Here is a 19,018-nt window from a genome sequence, read left to right as displayed (position 1 = left end):
GTGTGCATGCCCTAAGACCCCCCTCCCCCGCACGTCGCCGCCGAACTCTCCTTCAGCCTCCATGATCCCTTTACCTTTCCACTAGACCCCACCGCGGTCCCTCAACCTCGGTCCCACGAGTTAAAGCTGGTTCACAATAAACCGGGAACGAGAAGCAGAGGACTTGAATATGAAAATTTTTGATTCACAATAAACCGAGAACATAGACGACTATGCATCGATATGGATGTCAATAACGATATGTAAAGTCGATATTACGCATTCTGATGTTATTTGTGTATAATTGACCAATGGCATTCTCTCATGAGTACAAGGCAGCCAACATAAACACAGGTTAACCAACTTCGAAATTTCAACTGAAACATTTCATTATGTACGGCACTATAAATATGCCCATGCATATTTATTATCACAACCTATTTTAAGTCTACCATAACGTAAAATAATTAGGGAAGAAACATTTGTAATAGAACAGAAATGAACACAACAGTAGTTATTGAATTGAAGCATGAGTATGTAGTGTGTAATACAGCCAATACAGTAATAAAATCTGATTCACTTACGATCGGTGTTCAAAGATGCAGCTATTGAAAGCCACGTATTCTCCTTCATTTTCTCATCTTTATACGAGGGGCGTCGCTTATCGTAAACGTGAAGATTTTCCTCAACACTCAATATTAGAATCTCATCAAATAAAACTTGCTCCACGATGCACAGCACAGAACAAAATAATGCATAGGTTATGTCACGGTCTTCTTGCTACAAACTATACGACGACAAAATAGCTTTTAGATGGCAATAGAATGCATCTAGTGGGCTGTGATCGGAAACGTGAACGCCAAAGTTTAAACTGGGCCAACTCTCCGTTCCCGATCCCGGGCTCCGGCAAGCTTTTCGTTAATTGTGAATGCTCACATTTAAATGTACACATTTTAACAATTTTACCGTTTTCGTTCCGATTCTCGTTTCCGGTTTATTGTGAACCAGTCTTTACCATGAGCCTAGTGGAGAGCCCACGGTGCATAGCGCTACAACGAATGATCACATATCTACGGGTCCAATTTCGGCAGCGGCCAGCAGACGACTTTACATCGGAGTAAGCCCGAAACCTAGGAAAGGAACGGGGATGATGATGAAGTAATAGTAGTATTGAGTGGCTAGAGACGGGTTAGGGACGACCCTTCAGTACGTCGGCTCGATAGTGGCCTATTGTGCACCCCGAATTATGGGATGAATGAGAATGAGGTGTACCAGCCCACCGACCGCATGAGAGCCCTCACCCGCTCACCTAATGGGCCTCCTACACCTCCGCCTTAAGTTCATACCGCCAAGGTGACCAAACAGCTCAGGATCCATTCCGACAGCCCTTCTAAGGTATCGAAGCGTCCTCGGAAGTGCTCTTAAGGAATGAAGCCTGGCTTGGAACCCAGAGACTGTTTCGGGGAGGACGCCCCTCCTGTAAGCGGACGAAGACGTGCATCATGACCTGAAATGCCTGTGGAATGAGATGATTTTTTAAGTAGGTTATTTTACGACGCTTTATCAACAGCTTAGGTTATTTAACGTCTGAATGAGATGAAGGTGATAATGCCGGTGAAATGAGTACGGGGTCCAGCACCGAAAGTTACCCAGCATTTGCTCATATTGGATTGAGGGAAAACCCCGGAAAAAAAACCTCAACCAGGTAACTTGCCCCAACCGGGAATCGAACCCGGTCCACCTGGGAATGAGATGATGAAGATGAATGATATGATATGAAATGAAATCTAAATTATTTTTCTACTGAGAAGACGAAGGGAAATGGACAGTGGTAATGAAAATTCCATCCTGGCATTTGCCTAAGTAATAACTATGGAAAACCCCGGAAAAACCTCAACCAAGTAACTCGCCACAACCAGGATTTGAACCCGGGATCGCTCGTCTCACGGTCAGACTTGCTAATTCTTACTCCACAGCGGTGGAGTTCTATGAATGATACTTATAGCCGAACTACCGTGCCGTGAACTTAACCCAGGCTATGTATGGTATGGATGATGATGATGATACGTGAATTAATGATGGCGATATGAGTCCGAGGACGAACGCCGAAAGTTACCCAACAATTCTGCTGCAGTTGGTTGGGGGAAAACCCCGGAAAAACTCCAAACAGTAAACTAGTCCCAAATAGGATTTGAACCCGGGCCCGCTCGTTTCACAGTCAGATGTGCTAACCGTTGCTCCACAGCGGTGGACTGGGTACACGTTAGTATAGTCAGCCGGTGTGAGTTTGGGAATGCGCACATCTTGAAATTTAGCGCAATAATTTTGAAAGGTCGCAGTGCTGGGTGTCATAGAGAAATTCCATTCTATTCCAATTACGTGTGGATTTGTCTCACCTTCCACCCTCAACCCAGACTAGCACGTCATGCTACCCCAACTCCACGGTCGTTCTACGTTTGGATGTTTACATTGTAAAGCGAAGGGTATGAACGGTGCTTCATAAAAACGATTTTTATGGCAAAACCATATACAGTAAGACGACGCTTTATGCACACATGTAATGTATTTTGGAATAATTTTTAAAACCGTATTTAGGAATACATTTCAAGATTACGATCTACCTTTGTCAACATGTGAACGAAGAATAGAGATTAAAAGGAATGTGTTGTTAAAAAATACAAGTGGCGAGTTTTTCCAGAATCATGCGTGACATGAACTCCAACTTCAGTTTGTCACCGTCGTCTTTTATCCATTTATAAAACCCGGGAACGTCGGAAACAGCAACAAGCACGGTAATTACCAGACCGTTGAGGATGACTAAAAAGAGTCATAATGCATTGTGATAAGAAATTATCCTTAGTTACGATTTTCTTTTCTTGAATCATTTGGACTCTAGCGAGTTTTACGTTCATAGGTTGGCTACAAAATTGCGCGGCTGCCGGTCGCGCGCGGTACTCACTCTACACTCGATTCAGTTACCGGGGAATGCTTGGTGAAGTAGGATTGGAAGTAATCCGGTATAATGGCAGCGGATGTCAAAGTGACACCAAAGTGCAGTTTGGATGTTAATGGTTGTGTTACTCTTCAAGATATTTTAATTTCGTTTAATGCACCTATCACGGAGCAACATGCGTGGGCTCTCTGTCACCAGTGTGCGAAGTGTTTCAAAAATGCAATCGAGACTGATAGAGAGAGGTGTTGTATTGTGTCTAAGTTGGACGATGTCTTAATTCACAGAGAAGGACAAGTGCACCCCAACACAATATTTGCAGGAGGAGGGACAAGCAGCGATGCAGGTAAATATGTATTGATTTTTTTTGTCCTCTTCTGTTTGAGTTTGTAAGGCAAAACATGTTAGTAGTCAATACAACAAAAACAGTTCGTATGACTAAACGTCTGTACATGTTATCGGACATTTTATATACAGTACATACTTATCATAGATTCGCGAGATACAGCACAGAGAAAACGGAGTTTTTGTAATGTTTTTTCGACTTGAGTGTTACGCCCACTTCGAGCTTGTGCAGTACAGTGTATATTTCCGACTTTGGATGTCACCTTTGATTGATTGAACACCTTTAGGTTTCTTGGCATATTAATTCAATACATTTACATATTGTTTAGTTTGAAATATGAGATGCGTATTGAAATATCTTCATACGACGTGCGAAACACTTGCGCCGTAAGTTCGAATGCGGGGCCAAGTTCTACAGAAATACTGTAATTTTATACGTTGTCGATCGACATATATTTATGTTTTTGTGTATAAAATGGCATTATGAATAGTTGGATGTTGAGTGAAAATTTATTTCATGATAGTAAACATTGTAGATTCGTGAGTTTTGAAAATCATTACTGTCATCGTAGTAGAAAATGCGGTTGTTTACAGTGTTGCGGTTTTGTTTGAAGTTTCATCGATTTTTGTGCAGATATGTTGTTGATGCTACACACAAACCTGTCAATACAATAGCAAATTTAGAAACTAAATATTAATGGCATCATTTTGATGATTATGAATAGGCCAATTTTAATAATACCTGGGAGTCACCGGCATAGCTCTGTCGACTAAGGCGCTTGCCTGCCGATCCGGAGTTGCGTTCGGGCGCGGGTTCGATTCTCGCTTGGGCGATTACCTGGTTGGATTTTTCCGAGGTTTTTCCCAACCATAAGGCAAATGTCAGGTAATCTATGGCGAATCCTCGGCCTCATCTCGCCAAATACCATCTCGCATCACCAATCCAATCGACGCTAAATAATCTTGTAGTTGTCGTTAAATAACCAAGTAAAAAAAAATAATACCCGGACCACCGGCGTAACTCAGGCGGTAGCGCGTTGGGGCGCGCTTCCGAACGGGGGCAGCGGCATTTCCCCTGAGGTTAGAGCCCAGTTTAGGTGTGTGTGTATTAATCGAAAAAAATGTATAAACATGCGTCCTATTCTCAATATTTTCTAGTCCCTAATTTTCGATTAATACACACATCTAAACTGGACTCTAACCTTATAGGAAATACCGCTGCCCCTGTTCGGAAGCGCGCCCGCGCGTTGCCCTGCTGATCCGGAGTAGCGCTCGGGCGTGGGTTCGATTCCTGCTTGGGCTGATTACCTGGTTTGGGTTTTCCCCGAAGTTTTCCCCAACCGTAAGGCGAATGCCGGGTGATCTATGGCGAATCCTCGAACTCATCTCGCCAAATACAGTCTCGCTATCACCAATTCCATCGACGCTAAATAGCCTAGTAGTTGATACATCGTCGTTAAATAACGAAGTAAAAAAATAATACCTAGCATAATTTGAAGTCGGTAGTATGTAGCGTATAGAATAAACCTTGGCTGTCATCAGTGCTTTAATTGGGGTAAAATATTTGAGGGAACTAGCCTTTATTTCACATTGCCCATGTCGCTTTGATATGGCAGCGGCATTTCAAAAATCTACTTATTCCCCTCCATCTGTTAATTGCCGTCAGTTTTTTAATGCATGTGGCCAACATTATTCTGGGACCCCGGAAATTCTTCCTAAAAATATTAAATACAACTCCAAAAATATTTAAAAATGGAATGGAACGCAGCTCCGGTGAGCCCCGGCCCAACGAAAGCATTGGCTGTCCTATTTTGCATCGTAAACCATATTATTTTCAGTAGGCAATATTTATTATTGAACAGACAGAATAAGAAATGAAGCTGTGTTGGAAAGAGTGGGTGAAGAAAGAATGATGCTGAAACTGATCAGGAAGAGGAAAAGGAATTGGTTGGGTCACTGGCTGAGAAGAAACTGCCTACTGAAGGATGCAGTGGAAGGAATGGCGAACGGGAGAAGAGTTCTGGGCAAAAGAAGATATCAGATGATTGACGACATTAAGATATATGGACCATATGCGGAGACTAAGGGAAGACAGAAAATAGGAAAGACTGGAGAAAGCTGGGTTTGCAGAGAAAGACCTGCCCTTGGGCAGAACACTATGAATGAATATTTCTTATTAGCAAATCAGAAAAAACTGGTTCTATGTACTATTATTAGAATATTATTCAAATAAAAATAACGGTGACTATGACGATCAGTGGCGGCACTAATATTTACGATTTGGGATGACATTCTTGTAAAGAAAATTCATTCGAGGTGGCCGGTTCCGTAGTATTGAAATTGTTATGGAAAATGAAATGATGTAAAATATCGTTATAGATTATCGTGGGACTCATTTTCCAAATGCGCACCGCTAAGAAAAATTAAAATAAAGCCGAAATTTAATGAGTTTTAACAAATTAAAAATTAACAAGTGTTAGTTTATGCGTAGTGTTGAAAAAAAAAACTGTGAGATAGGATGAGTTGTTAAATAATTTCAATAACTTAATAGTTAACAGCAATAAGTTAGGTGTATTATGAAAAAAAAGCTGTACTTTCAGTGTTTGTGAACTCGGGGCTATTTTGATGGTACATACAGTAGTCACATAGCCTACAGCAGCCGGTGCCCACGATGACTATGATGATGGTGATAATTTAAAATGATGTTGAGGTAGGACTTGTTAGGTATAAAGAGCTAATTTTCTGTTATATGTCCCGAAAATGTATATAAACTGTTATATATAATTCCATTATATATAACAGCTATATATATATATAGCCCACATCTGAGGAGTAACGGTCAGCGCGTCTGGCCGCGAAACCAGGTGGCCCGGGTTCGATTCCCGGTCGGGGCAAGTTACCTGGTTGAGGTTTTTTCTGGGGTTTTCCCTCAACCCAATATGAGCAAATGCTGGGTAACTTTCGGTGCTGGACCCCGGACTCATTTCACCGGCATTATCACCTTCATCTCATTCAGACGCTAAATAACCTAAGATGTTGATAAAGCGTTGTAAAATAACCTAATATATATGTATATATATATATATGTATATATATATATATATATATATATATATCTAGGCCTATTTTAAGTACTGCAATGCATAATCTACGTAAAGATTTTTTTTTTTGGTCGTACAGAATACGTCTGTTACAGTAACAACGGTAACAAATAATATTAGAGGAGAAAAATTCGCTCCGGTGCCGGGGATCGAACCAAGAACTCGGGTTCGATCCCCGGCGTCGGAGCGAATTTTTCTCCTCTAATATTAACAATATTCATAATGGTAGCATAGCCCTACTTGGATTTTATCTCAGCCACTGTGTGCTGCAGAAGAAAATAATAATAATAATAATAATAATAATAATAATAATAATAATAATAATAATAATAATAATAATAATGTCAGCCGAGGTTCACCATGAGAAGAAGTCGATCTGTGAGCCTACAGTCAACTATTTCAAGCTGAAATATTCCTTAATTCACGTTGAGGTATTCGGCTTGCTCATAGGTGCTCGAGGGACTATACCTGCTTTTTTGGAAGAATTTCGACGGCAATTTGCTCTGCCAACATCTCCGAGGGATGGCATTGTGATAACAGTGTTAAAAAATCCTGTAATGGTGCCATATTAATAGTAATTGTAATTTTTCATGCCCCTTTCTTTGTTTCTTTTTTAAATTTCATTTGTGTACATAATATGTATATATAGGCTATATCTATTTTTTTTTGAGGATATACGATATACTGAGTCCGTAAGGACTACCCTCAATGGGGTGCAGTTAAAAAAATAATAATAATTTACAGCTGATATCCGCAGTACTCGAAATTTTTGAAAACTAAGGAATTCTAGGGAATAGAATTCTCAATGAAGGACGCTATGCGTTTTACAAAGACATGGTTATTATACAGTATGCATACTTTGAAACTGTGCTGATACTGAAAGCTCTTCTCGAGTGTCGTATGTAAACAGTTGTGTTCTCTACTCCGTACGTAATCTCGTAATCTCTTATCTCTCCGCTTTGCTACAAGACGCAATCTCTGAACTACGGCATGAAGGCATGCTCACAAATAATATTCGACGTAGCCGAAACATTGAGGCTACATTAAATGTTGTTCTCGTACGATTTTGTGCCTCTCCAAGGAGATCCAATGAACGATTATTGATTTAGTGACCATGACATAGTGGAGCTGTGCTCTCCAACCTTCGGAGCTGCTGTACGTACATTGCGCTTCAGCCTTCTTTTCGCGTCATGAAATTTAATCGATTTGTGTTTATTCATTATTTAATTCTGGAGACAGTGGCGCATACTCATGACAGGGATTGAGTATTAGTTTCCTCATTCTACGGACTTCAGGAACAAACTGCGGTCCTACAAAAAAATACGGTAGTTTTCAAGATTTTGATTAAAATATGTATTATATTCGTCATATCTAATAATACTACGTACGTCGTCCTCTGTGGTCTTTTCGTCTAAATAATTTGATCGATTTCTATTCACCATTTTAATACAAGACCTGTGTTTTTGTATTACTTACGTTTTTATTAGTTTTTTATTTAAAACGCTGCCGTATGGATGCAGCGAATTTTTTTATCAGCGAGATCTCAGATTTCGGATTCGTCGAATAGGAGTGGTTAGAAGCTGTTTTGATTTTTATTAGATTACTGCAGCATATTGTTGGGAGATACCGAGTGAGATGAGAAAATACCAATCAGAATAATGTAGTTCAGTGTTTACCTCTAACATACAATAGGATTTCATACCTAATCTGTGCACATAAAAAGTATAAATATAATTTAGCTTATAGATAAAGTAAATATCCTATTTCTCTATTATACATTCTACAGAAATTTATAACCTACGAGAAACTAAAAATGGTAGCCCATAGGTATGTCTTAAAGAACTTACGTTCGAATTTTCCTATTCAAAATTTTATTTTTCAACTTAATTTCATAATTGCATCAATTGCAGACCTACCTCCTTACAATTTTAAAATTTAAATTTATAGGCTATTTATCTGCAATAAATTTTTTTATTTATTTTACGACGCTGTATCAACATCTAGGTTGATTTAGCGTCTGAATGAAATGAAGGTGATAATGCCGGTGAAATGAGTCCGGGGTCCAGCACCGAAATTTACCCAGCATTTGCTCGTATTGGGTTGAGGGAAAACCACGGAAAAACCTCAACCAGGTAACTTGCCCCGACCGGGATTCGATCCCGGGCCACCTGGTTTCGCGGCCAGACGCGCTGACCGTTACTCCACAGGTGTGTACTCCGCAATAAATGTAGACTGCATAACTATAGGCTAATCTGATTATCTTTCAAGAATGCAATTATCATCGTGTAGGACTACCATTTAATTGATAGTTCTTCTCTGGCTACAATCAATCCGTCAATCAATCATCCATCGATCCATCCATCCATCGACTCTTTGATTCATTCATTCATTCATTCATTCATCAGTTCATTGATTCATTCATCCATGGATTTATTCACTCATTGATCTATTGACTGATTAATTGATTCACTGATTGGTTCATTCATTCATTCATTCATTCATTCATTCATTCATTCATTCATTCATTCATTCATTCATTCATTCATTCATTCATTCATTCACCCGGGTGTTACAGTTGGGTATCGTCAAGATCAACAACATGAATCGTGAAAGTAGAAGCATTAGAGCTTGAAGGTACTTTTCTTTTTGTTAATAACATTCTGTCTTCTTGAAAAATGATTTGTTAATGAAATAATAATGCATCTGCTTAGAGTAATTAAAAGGCATCATATATTAAGAACTACTGTTTTAGAGGCATACACTTTGAGTTTAATGTGTAAACGTTACAATAGAATGAATGTATTAATACTTATTTGCTCTTCTATTTAGTAAGTAATTGCAATTTTTTCTATTCGTGAATTTCTTTACGCACTAGAGTTCATATATATTATGCATTGCACTTATTTTCTTTGTTGTTACGGTGTCCATTTGTTCATTTATATATTAGTTACGAGGATAAGTGTATTAAAGTGTCCAATCAATAAAATTGTAGACCTTTATCAAGCAAATACATTTTTTAAATTACACATAGTAAATTTCGTTCAACTGTTTCTCCGTTTGTGGAAACCATTAGGAGTAACGGGTTGAAGTTCGAACATTCGGTCGGATGCTCTACCTTGTCGGATGTTCTCTTACCGGTTGTAAGACCTACTCTGCAACTCTCTAGTACTAGTAGGCCTACTGTATAAATGTACGGTATATGGTATTATTAACACTGTAACAAGTGTGTTAATAGTAATATGCGTTACAAGAGCGGTATGTTGAAGTTTTCATGTTCGAGGAAAAGTTTGAAAAAGCGAAACGTAGTTGAGCTTTTTTAATTTCCGAGAATTGAAAGAAAACATACCGCTCGTGTATCGTACATTATTTTGTGCGAAGATCGTTTATTACATACCTGAAAGAGGAATTTCTAATTAGTTGCAATGAAATCTCCATCTTGGTTTCTGTTCAATGACGGCGAATTTGTAAAACATATATATCTATCTTCAACATTGTTGCTTTAGAATGTTTTCTGTGTTTACTATACTCCAGCAGGCCGTGATATACTGTACGTCTGTCTTTTTTCCCCCCAGTTTATAAATGCAAACTTAAAACAAACGGCTTCCTTAATGTTACTTGCATCACGAATGCAGTAACTTTAGTGGAGTTGTAGAGTTTACTTAATTTTTGCAAATATTTAAAAACAATAATTAACAGTGCAATTTAGGTGAAATTGCAGTGGTAAGTTTCCAATTTATAATTATTACTATATTGAACGTCTCTAAAAATAATATGTTAAAAGCCTAAAGCAGTAAAATGAATATGTCACTTAAGCGGTAAGAAGAGGGAAATTATTATGTGTGTTAGGTTGGGAATAATGAATGTGGAATTTTAGACTTTCCGCGGATTGGTTTTGTGCGGAAACCAAGCAAATACGCACGATCTCGCACAAAAATATTTTTTTCGGTAGGAATAGCAAGGAATTTTTAAAATTTGCTTGTTGAAAAGGTTGTTAAAAGCGATTTAACTATGACATTGCGGTACAAACTCAGCATTTTGCGAACATTTTTAATGAAAATTCCCTCTAAAATAATATTTCCTATAGTACTTACTCGCTTTCAAGGAACCCGGAGGTTCATTGCCGCCCTCACATAAGCCCGCCATTGGTCCCTATCCTGAGATAGATTAATCCATTCTCTATCATCATATCCCACCTCCCTCAAATCCATTTTAATATTATCTTCCCATCTACGTCTCGGCCTCCCTAAAGGTCTTTTTTCCCTCCGGCCTCCCAACTAACACTCTATATGCATTTCTGGATTCGCCCATACGTGCTACATGCCCTGCCCATCTCAAACGTTTGGATTTAATGTTCCTAATTATGTCAGGTGAAGAATACAATGCGTGCAGTTCTGTGTTGTCCAACTTTCTCCATTCTCCTGTAACTTCATCCCTCTTAGCCCCAAATATTTTACTAAGCACCTTATTCTCAAACACTCTTAACCTATGTTCCTCTCTCAAAGTGAGAGTCCAAGTTTCACAACCATACAGAACAACCGGTAATATAACTGTTCTATAAATTCTAACTTTCAGATTTTTTGACAGCACACTGGATGATAAAAGCTTCTCAACCGAATAATAACAGGCATTTCCCATATGTATTCTGAGTTTAATTTCCTCCCGAGTATAATTTATAAGTATTTCCTATAGTAGCATTAAAAATTCCTATTGTTGAGGGAAACTATTCTCTATCTGGCATCACTGTTACAACGAAAGGACATATACTTGTATGTATGCTGTATCATAACTACAGTTCGGACTTACCTAACCCCAACAAATGAATTAATATTTGAGGAGGAAAATCCAACAAATGAAGTTAAGCGTGTATGGATTATCAGTATTAATAAAATGAGTTGTGCGTGGTCCTTTGCTCTGTAAAGAACAACAGTCGTCCACGTGTATGACAGGGTATGAGGTAACTTTACAAAGGTCTTGTTGGAAACTACTGAGTCACCCAGTTCAAAGGGGGAAATGGAAACTTGTGGCGATCCGAGAGACAGATACATAGAGTGGGGTGAAAAGAAGGTAACCGAAATAGTGTCACTGATTAAGGTATGTTTATCTCACAGTTATATGTTCTACATTCTATTCGTCATTGATAACAATAAATTCCATGTTTTCAATGATGTTAGACACCATTATAGGAGCACTGTTCAGGGATTTGCATCTCCTATCACTGAGTCAATGTTTTCACGTAGTTGTTGCAGAGTTCGGAGTTCGTGGTACGGATATCATTGTTCCTTCAACATTCCCCACAGAAACTCACTAGTCACACCCAAAATCCGTTCTGCTAATGTGTATTGCATGGAATCTGTCAGTCAGTAATTGTCTGTAAACATGCAACCACGTAAACAAATCTACATAAAACACCAACTTCATCTCATTTCGATGTTTCTGTTGCCTTTTTTTGTCCCACTTGTATAAAATCAGTTATAAAATTTTATTGTGTAACAACTTCCTTTTCTTCTCCCTTTCATGTATTAGGCGTGATGACTTGTTGCGGTCTCATTGCACTGTTTTAGCAGACGACCCAAAGATCTCTTTCCTCGTGGACAATAGGTCATTCCATACTCCACTCTGTGCTAGTCTGATTTCACTGTTAGGGTCTAAAATTCGGAACTCTAAACTAGTATCCGAAGTAACAAGTCTTCATCTCAGCTTCGTGATGACTTTGGGAAGCTATGACGACTGGGAGATCATCATGCTAACCACAAGTTACTGGATTATTGTTCACCTCTTCTGAGGCACGTGGACGTGAGTCAGCTGGTAGGCTTTGGTCTTCATGAACTGTCGCGCAACAATGGCTCTTGCTGAAAATGGCATATAATTATTATGTTGAAAATTTTTCGTTGGAGCGCGGGATGTGAAATAAGAGGAAGCATATCGGAGAGTTTGTAGGTCATATCACTGGGAATGCAGTAAAGAGAAGTACAATGATAAGAGAGCCTTTTTCCGTCCGTAATCGTTCATAGTTACTGTCTGTTATTATAGTAGAAAAGTGGTGTTAAAAGAGTAGCCGAATCTGCCCCTCTATGTCTTTCTGACAATGGCGGTTTCTGACCTGGTTAAAAGTTTGCGCACCCTCCACTTTACCACAACTTTTATTGTGTGTGTGTATATATATTTAATTGAATGAAGATTTAATTATTTTTTTCTCCCAATAGCATTTCAGTTAATTCTTTCTGAGCAGCAATTCGTTTAACAGCGATAGAACGTTAGTTTCTATCCACCGGCTTAGCTCAGTCGCCTGAGGCGCTTGCCTGCCGATCTGAAATTGCGCTCGTGCGCGGGTTCGATCCCCGCTTGGGCTGATAACCTGGTTGGGTTTCTTCCGAAGTTTTCCCCAATCGTAAGGCGAATGCCAGGTAATCTCTGGCGAATCCTCGGCCTCATCTCTATATCACCAATCCCATCGACGCTAAATAACCTAGCAGTTGATACAGCGTCGTTAAATAACCAACTAAAAACAGTTTATATTCAGTCCAGTGGGGTGTGGCAGCTACTCTACTATTCAGCTGACAATCGGAATTCTCACTAGTTTCTCGTGCGCGCGCATCTGGCATAGCTTTTCACAGAGCCGTTAAGCTGTGCATTGCAAATGGTGGTGCTTTGAGTCTGAGCGTTGTTTCTCTACATTGGAGAGGATGAAAACATTTTTTAGAAATAACATGGCACAAGAGAGGCGTTAGCAATGCTTTCAGTGGAGAATGACTTCATCATGAACATTTCCAATTTTAGCGAGACAATTATCGATAAGTCCACTCATAGCAAAGGCGCTAGAAGTAGGACTACATTTTTAAAGTGTTTACGAGGGAGATGTTTAGTATATTATATACTGTATTATTTGATATTTTAATTGCTTATATGTCTTTATGCTCGACCATGCCGAAATGTATTAATTATACACCTGGTAGTAGTCCTTTAATGCACCTCATTAAAGTACACCTATTCATTATAGTTCAGTTGTTCAGCCAATGAGAAATCACCATTGTAGCATTATAAAAGCGCAAGTATCGATTATTCTCGGATATGCAATCGAAAGACAACTAGCGAAACGTCACGGAGGCTGGAAATCCAATACTGTCGCAGAAGGTTATGTTCTGTTACTATAATAATTAGCGTTAATTGTAAATAATATTCAAATAAATTCAATTTGTCATTTCGTTTTTCAATTCTAAATCAATTTCCAGGTTATATCAAGATTAATGTTCATGTTATTCTCTAGATTATATCAAGGTCAGTGACATTCGTTCCTCGGAAAAAATCAATACTTTCGCGTCTGCGCACATCTCACAATTTAGAAGGTCAGTTCCGCTCCTCACTTAGATAACCTTAACATGAATACTTATGAATAATTTCAAGTTAGAAATATGGTCGAGCATAAAAAGTCGTATGAAACTTGCCTTTCATGGTAATTAATTCGCTCGTATGAAAATTATGAAACTCGCTTGCGCTCGTTTCATAAACAAACATACGCGCCTCTTAATTACTACCATTATAGGCTCGTTACATAATGTACTATTAATAACGGCTGATCTGGTACATAATGTTTTATTCGTAATTGCATAATAAAAAGTAACCCCCTCATTTCGTTACTACTTTTTGGCGTGGTTAAACCTATGTTGCATGATTTGAAGGCCAATTTTAGAATGTATATATAAATTACATAAACTATAAATTATACCACAAACTGCCACGATTTTCTGATCTCAAGATTTATTCTAATCTGCCTCTAGGCCTCCATTTTATACGCATCTACACATACTTATGTTTTGTCTCTTGCTATAAAATAATAAATATAATTGTGATCATACTTACAATTTTTATTCGAGTCATGCCTTTGCTATCGACTTTCACCCCTGTTCATTTTGTACTGCATGTAAACAAACCATGCGCTAGATGGTGCGCGGCGTCCCACTTTGGCGATGGCTCAGCTGGGAAGATGAATCAATAATGGCGACACCCATCAACCTGTCTTCGTATGAACCTGTGCGGCACTTCGGAGTATCGTTTGATGCAGTGCGCGATATAAACACCTGAGCGCTACATGAAATCCATCCATATTCTTCCACTTTGAAATTGCTCAGCATTAAGTTTTATAGGGTTTTCCAAAACACGGTTTATGATTCGCTCCATTTTCCTACAGCATATTTACTTTTTTTTATACAGAGCGTTAGATGTATTTTTTATTTATTTTAGTAGGTTATTTTACGACGTTTTATCAACAGCTTAGGTTATTTAGCGTCTGAATGAGATGAAGGTGATAATGCCAGTGAAATGAGTCCAGGGTCCAGCACCGAAAGTTACCCAGCATTTACTCATATTGGGTTGAGGGAAAACCCCGGAAAAAAATCTCAACCAGGCAACTTGCCCCGACCGGGAATCGAACCCGGGCCACCTGGTTTCGCGGCCAGACGCGCTAACCGTTACTCCACAGGTGTGGACGTTAGGTGTATACGTGCCAATATTTTAATATTTGTTTAAGAAAAATGCTTGTAAAACAACGTCCTATTTACTTTTGCCCTTGCTCTAGAGATGTCATCTGTGTTTGAAAATGTGTGCAGAGTTAACATTTTGAAAAAAAAAAAAAGATCGAAGCTTTGTTATGATCTGTGATATGAAAACATAAAACTTACATCTGTGTTGCAAAGGGTTAACGTAAATTTACTCTACACGAGGGAAATATTTCTTCTATATGAGAAATTCAGTGCAAGTTGACAATAAATTGAGAAAAAATGGAATAAGAATTAAATATACAGTTGAAAAAAAAGACACTTTCAGGCAAAATAGTACAGATAAAATAAGCATTTTAGGCACTATAAAACTTCATCAAATTGATTCCATACATGTGGCATATAAACATTTCTTTTGTTTTGTGTTTAGGCACAGGGAAAAAATAGAAGACTTTTGCCCCAACATCAGAGGTCTACTGACAACAGATATATCAGCCAGAATCTCAATCAGAGTTTAAGTATTGAGAAAACTTGATTAATCTTAATTTAAATCTTTATATAGTTACTCATATCCCAAATGCTTTCTCAGCCGATCGGAACGAGACCAGATTGTTCAAAGTAATTTGCAAGCTAGGGCCGTATTCATAGACATTCTTAGCGCGGGCTTCCGATGGATGATCAGCGAAGTATCGTTTTTCGTATTCATAAACCAGTGTTAGCGATATGATATCCTATTAATCCCGTACAAGTACCAGTCGATAGCCGGGGCTAGTTTAGCACGCTCGTAGCGCGAGCTAGCGAAATGTCTATGAATAGCACCCCTAAGTTTTACAAAATTTTCCCCTAGTCCCGAATCAGCACACTGTAAAATAACATCGAAATCTGATGGCCATCCGAATATATCCAAGGTTTGAGAACTCTGATGAACCAATCTAATTAAATTTATTTATATTCCTACATGGCGGTTGTGTAACGCATTTATGACTAACTCTTGCGATCCAAAATAAGCATTAATGAACAATAGTACATTACTTCTAAAATATCTATGTATATTTGTTCCCTGCAAGCACTCACTAATATGTTAAAACTAACAGTATTTGTAATATTCTGCTATTCAAAACGTTTATAATAATTGTTTACGGTAATTGAAGACTGGTGCACTTCTTGTAACATTTATATGACTCATCCCCGTGCACTCAAGTGGACAAGGATAACCACTACATGGTTGTTTTTCATCTGTGACGATCACTGTTTTTGAGAAGGTCTACCCGAGTGCAACGAATCGGCAAATCTGAGCAGTTTGTTCCCGAACTAAATGAATTTGAACAATGTCTGCAACACTAATGCACATGACGTGTTCATGCACATTTTACGAACAGCCCGCTTAATCTTAGTCATAAGATACTTGGGTATTATTTGATTCATGGAGAGAAAGATAAGTAATTACGTCATCCTCGCGCTGTGCCCCTCCACTTCATCCTCGTCGTCGTTGTGTTCCCGACTTCACCCTCGTCGCCGTGTTCCTGTATTTCATCTTCGTTGTCGCTGTCGTGTTCTTCCACTTGAACCTCGTCGTTCTGTCCCTTCACTTCACCTTCGCTGTCGTGTTTCTCCACTATACTGGATGTTCATTTCAAAGTGTGTCATGACGTCACTGTTGTGAGTCAAGGATTTGAAGAGAGTTTCAGCTTTTACGTCAGAGAAGTTGCCTATTATCCTAGATCATATATGTAACAGATATGTCGGGCTTATAGGCTTTGAGGTTAACAACTTTTGTCAGGTTTACTACGCTGCCATCTAGTTGTTACATAAGGAGTCACGTCATAATTCCCATTTGAATTGCATTAGCGACTGTGCTGCCATCTCGTGTTCGTTTACGGCGGACGGATGGCGATCCTGGCGGTTGTTCTCTTCAAAGTGCTGCCGATTTTAACGTAGCGAGGAGTTATCTGTTACATATATGATCTAGACTATTATTCAAGGCATTCAATCTGAACTTGAGAACGTGTACGGTATAACTTGAACGTCGTAGCAACATATGGCGGTCTGTACGGTCTGTGTGCTATCATAACCTCTTTCGAACTGTATTTTGCCCGGGAAAATCGTACGCAGGGTATTTGTTATCATCGGTAACGGCAACATTCCACAACACAAATCAAATGCTCCGTGTCCATGTTGACTGTCGAAGTTAATGTCAACAAATACTTAAGTAATCGTCTTAACCCTCTCCCTATAAGGAAAAAAAACTCACCTCAGTATGTGTTTCCAAACAGTTCACATTTCTGCCACTACCGGCGTTACCGTACGTATCGGTAAGTACCCTTCAGAATGAACGCCGTACTTACCAGACAACTTCTCTGGCACATAGGTAATACGCCTTTGCGGAAGAGTAGGAAGACTGAATTCTCTAGGCTCATCGGCTAGCCACATGACGACATACAGCGAGCCATGACACATTTTGAACTGAACACGCAGTACTTTTGTTGTGATCCTCCACTCTCTCAACCTAGTCGTCGTCGTCGTCGTCTCTCTTCACTTCATTCTCGTAGTCGTGTTTCTCCACTTCACCCTCGTCGTCGCGTTTCTCCACTTCACCCTCTTTCTCGTGTTCTTCCACTTCATCCTTTTTCTTGTATTTCTCCACTCGTCTAAATTATTTCTAGGTAGTATTTGCAGTTACCATGGAGATATACCGCATATGTTTAACATGGATACACATGAGAAAGCTTGTTGTTAAACTTTTTGAATATCACCACTGACTTAACTGATGAATAATCGTTTGGGTTTGTAAATTTAATAATCTGATTGGCTATGTACTGTATGCCATCAATGTAGCTCAGTTGGCAGATTCATTGGCTATGTACTGTATATTTTAGTAGAGCCATCAATGTAGCTCAGTTGGCAGATTCGCTGGTCTGCTGGTCGGGCTTGGGTTGGATCCCCCGTTTGGTCTGATTGGTTGGTTTCTTCCGAGGTTTTGCCCAGCCTTGGGGGGATTCCGAGTGCTTTACGGCGCTAGCCATCACATTCGAAGTTCTAGACTTCAAACCAGGCCATTGACGATGGAATTTGGATAAAGATAAAATTCCTTTGAGCGGTTTCCACCCAAAGGAAGGTAAACATGGAGATTTCGTAGGTACTTACAGCAAGGAACAAAATACATGGAGTGCTTCTAGCTCGTTATCATAGTACTGCAGTCCACATCTGTGGAGTAATGGTTAGCGCGTCTGGCCGCGAAACCAGGTGGCCCGAGTTCGATTCCCGGTCGGGACAAGTTACCTGGTTGAGGTATTTTCCGGGGTTTTCCCTCAACCCAATATGAACAATGCTGGGTAACTTTCGGTGCCGGACCCGGACTCATTTCACCGGCATTATCACCACCTCATTCAGACGCTAAATAACCTACTGTAAGCTGTTGATAAAGCGACGTAAAATAATCTACTTAAAAATCATAGTACTGCAGAAATGATTAAAATGACTCGAGTACTTCATGTATATATTTTAATGTGCCGAAGTATATATGATATTTCCATGCAGATATTCTGCGTCATCATACGATGAAAGAGCAATGGAACGGAGAAAAACTCTCTCCGGCGCCGGGATTTCAACCCGGGTTTTCAGCTCTACGTGCTGATGCTTTATCCACTAAGCCTCACCGGGTTCAAATCCCGGCGCCGGAGAGAGTTTTTCTCCGTTCCATTACTCTTTCATCGTATGATGACGCAGAATATATGCATGGAAATATCATATGTACTTCGGTACATTAAAATTATATATATATATATATATATATATATATATATATATATATATATATATGCGTAAATCATTTCGTGATTTAAGACGGCGCTTATTCCGTCGAATCCCGGCCAACTAGTCACTCATAAAGAATGGACCTTAGCACATGTGTGGACTTCAGTCCTACGTTCATAGACATCTATGACGTAGTGCAGAGGGCGGCCACTAGAGGGAACCCAAGAGTTGGAATTTAAACTGAGACGATTCTCTCCGGCGCCGGGGTGGGTATCCGGTGTGGCTTAGTGGATAAAGCATCAGCACGTAGAGCTGAAAACCCGGGTTCAAATCCCGGCGCCGGAGAGAGTTTTTCTCCGTTCCATTACTCTTTCATCGAGTACTTCAGCCTGAAGAAT

General features: G+C 39.4%; 1 protein-coding gene across 4 annotated transcripts in view; it reads left to right on the top strand.

The window, feature by feature from the left end:
• Window positions 1-2,962: 2,962 nt before the first annotated feature.
• spir (spire type actin nucleation factor) overlaps window positions 2,963-19,018 on the top strand; it is an 825,932-nt gene continuing 809,876 nt past the window's right edge. For all 4 annotated transcript variants that reach the window (XM_069842160.1, XM_069842159.1, XM_069842161.1 and 1 more), the window contains exon 1: window positions 2,963-3,275. In XM_069842160.1, the coding sequence (XP_069698261.1) occupies window positions 3,002-3,275 (274 nt within the window). In that variant the 5' untranslated portion in view covers window positions 2,963-3,001. The remainder of the gene's footprint in view (window positions 3,276-19,018) is intronic.

The sequence above is a fragment of the Periplaneta americana genome, chromosome 12, assembly GCF_040183065.1.
Source record: "Periplaneta americana isolate PAMFEO1 chromosome 12, P.americana_PAMFEO1_priV1, whole genome shotgun sequence".
Lineage (NCBI taxonomy): Eukaryota > Metazoa > Arthropoda > Insecta > Blattodea > Blattidae > Periplaneta > Periplaneta americana.
Note: the sequence above shows the minus strand (reverse complement) of the source record. Positions and strands in the feature narration are given on the sequence as shown.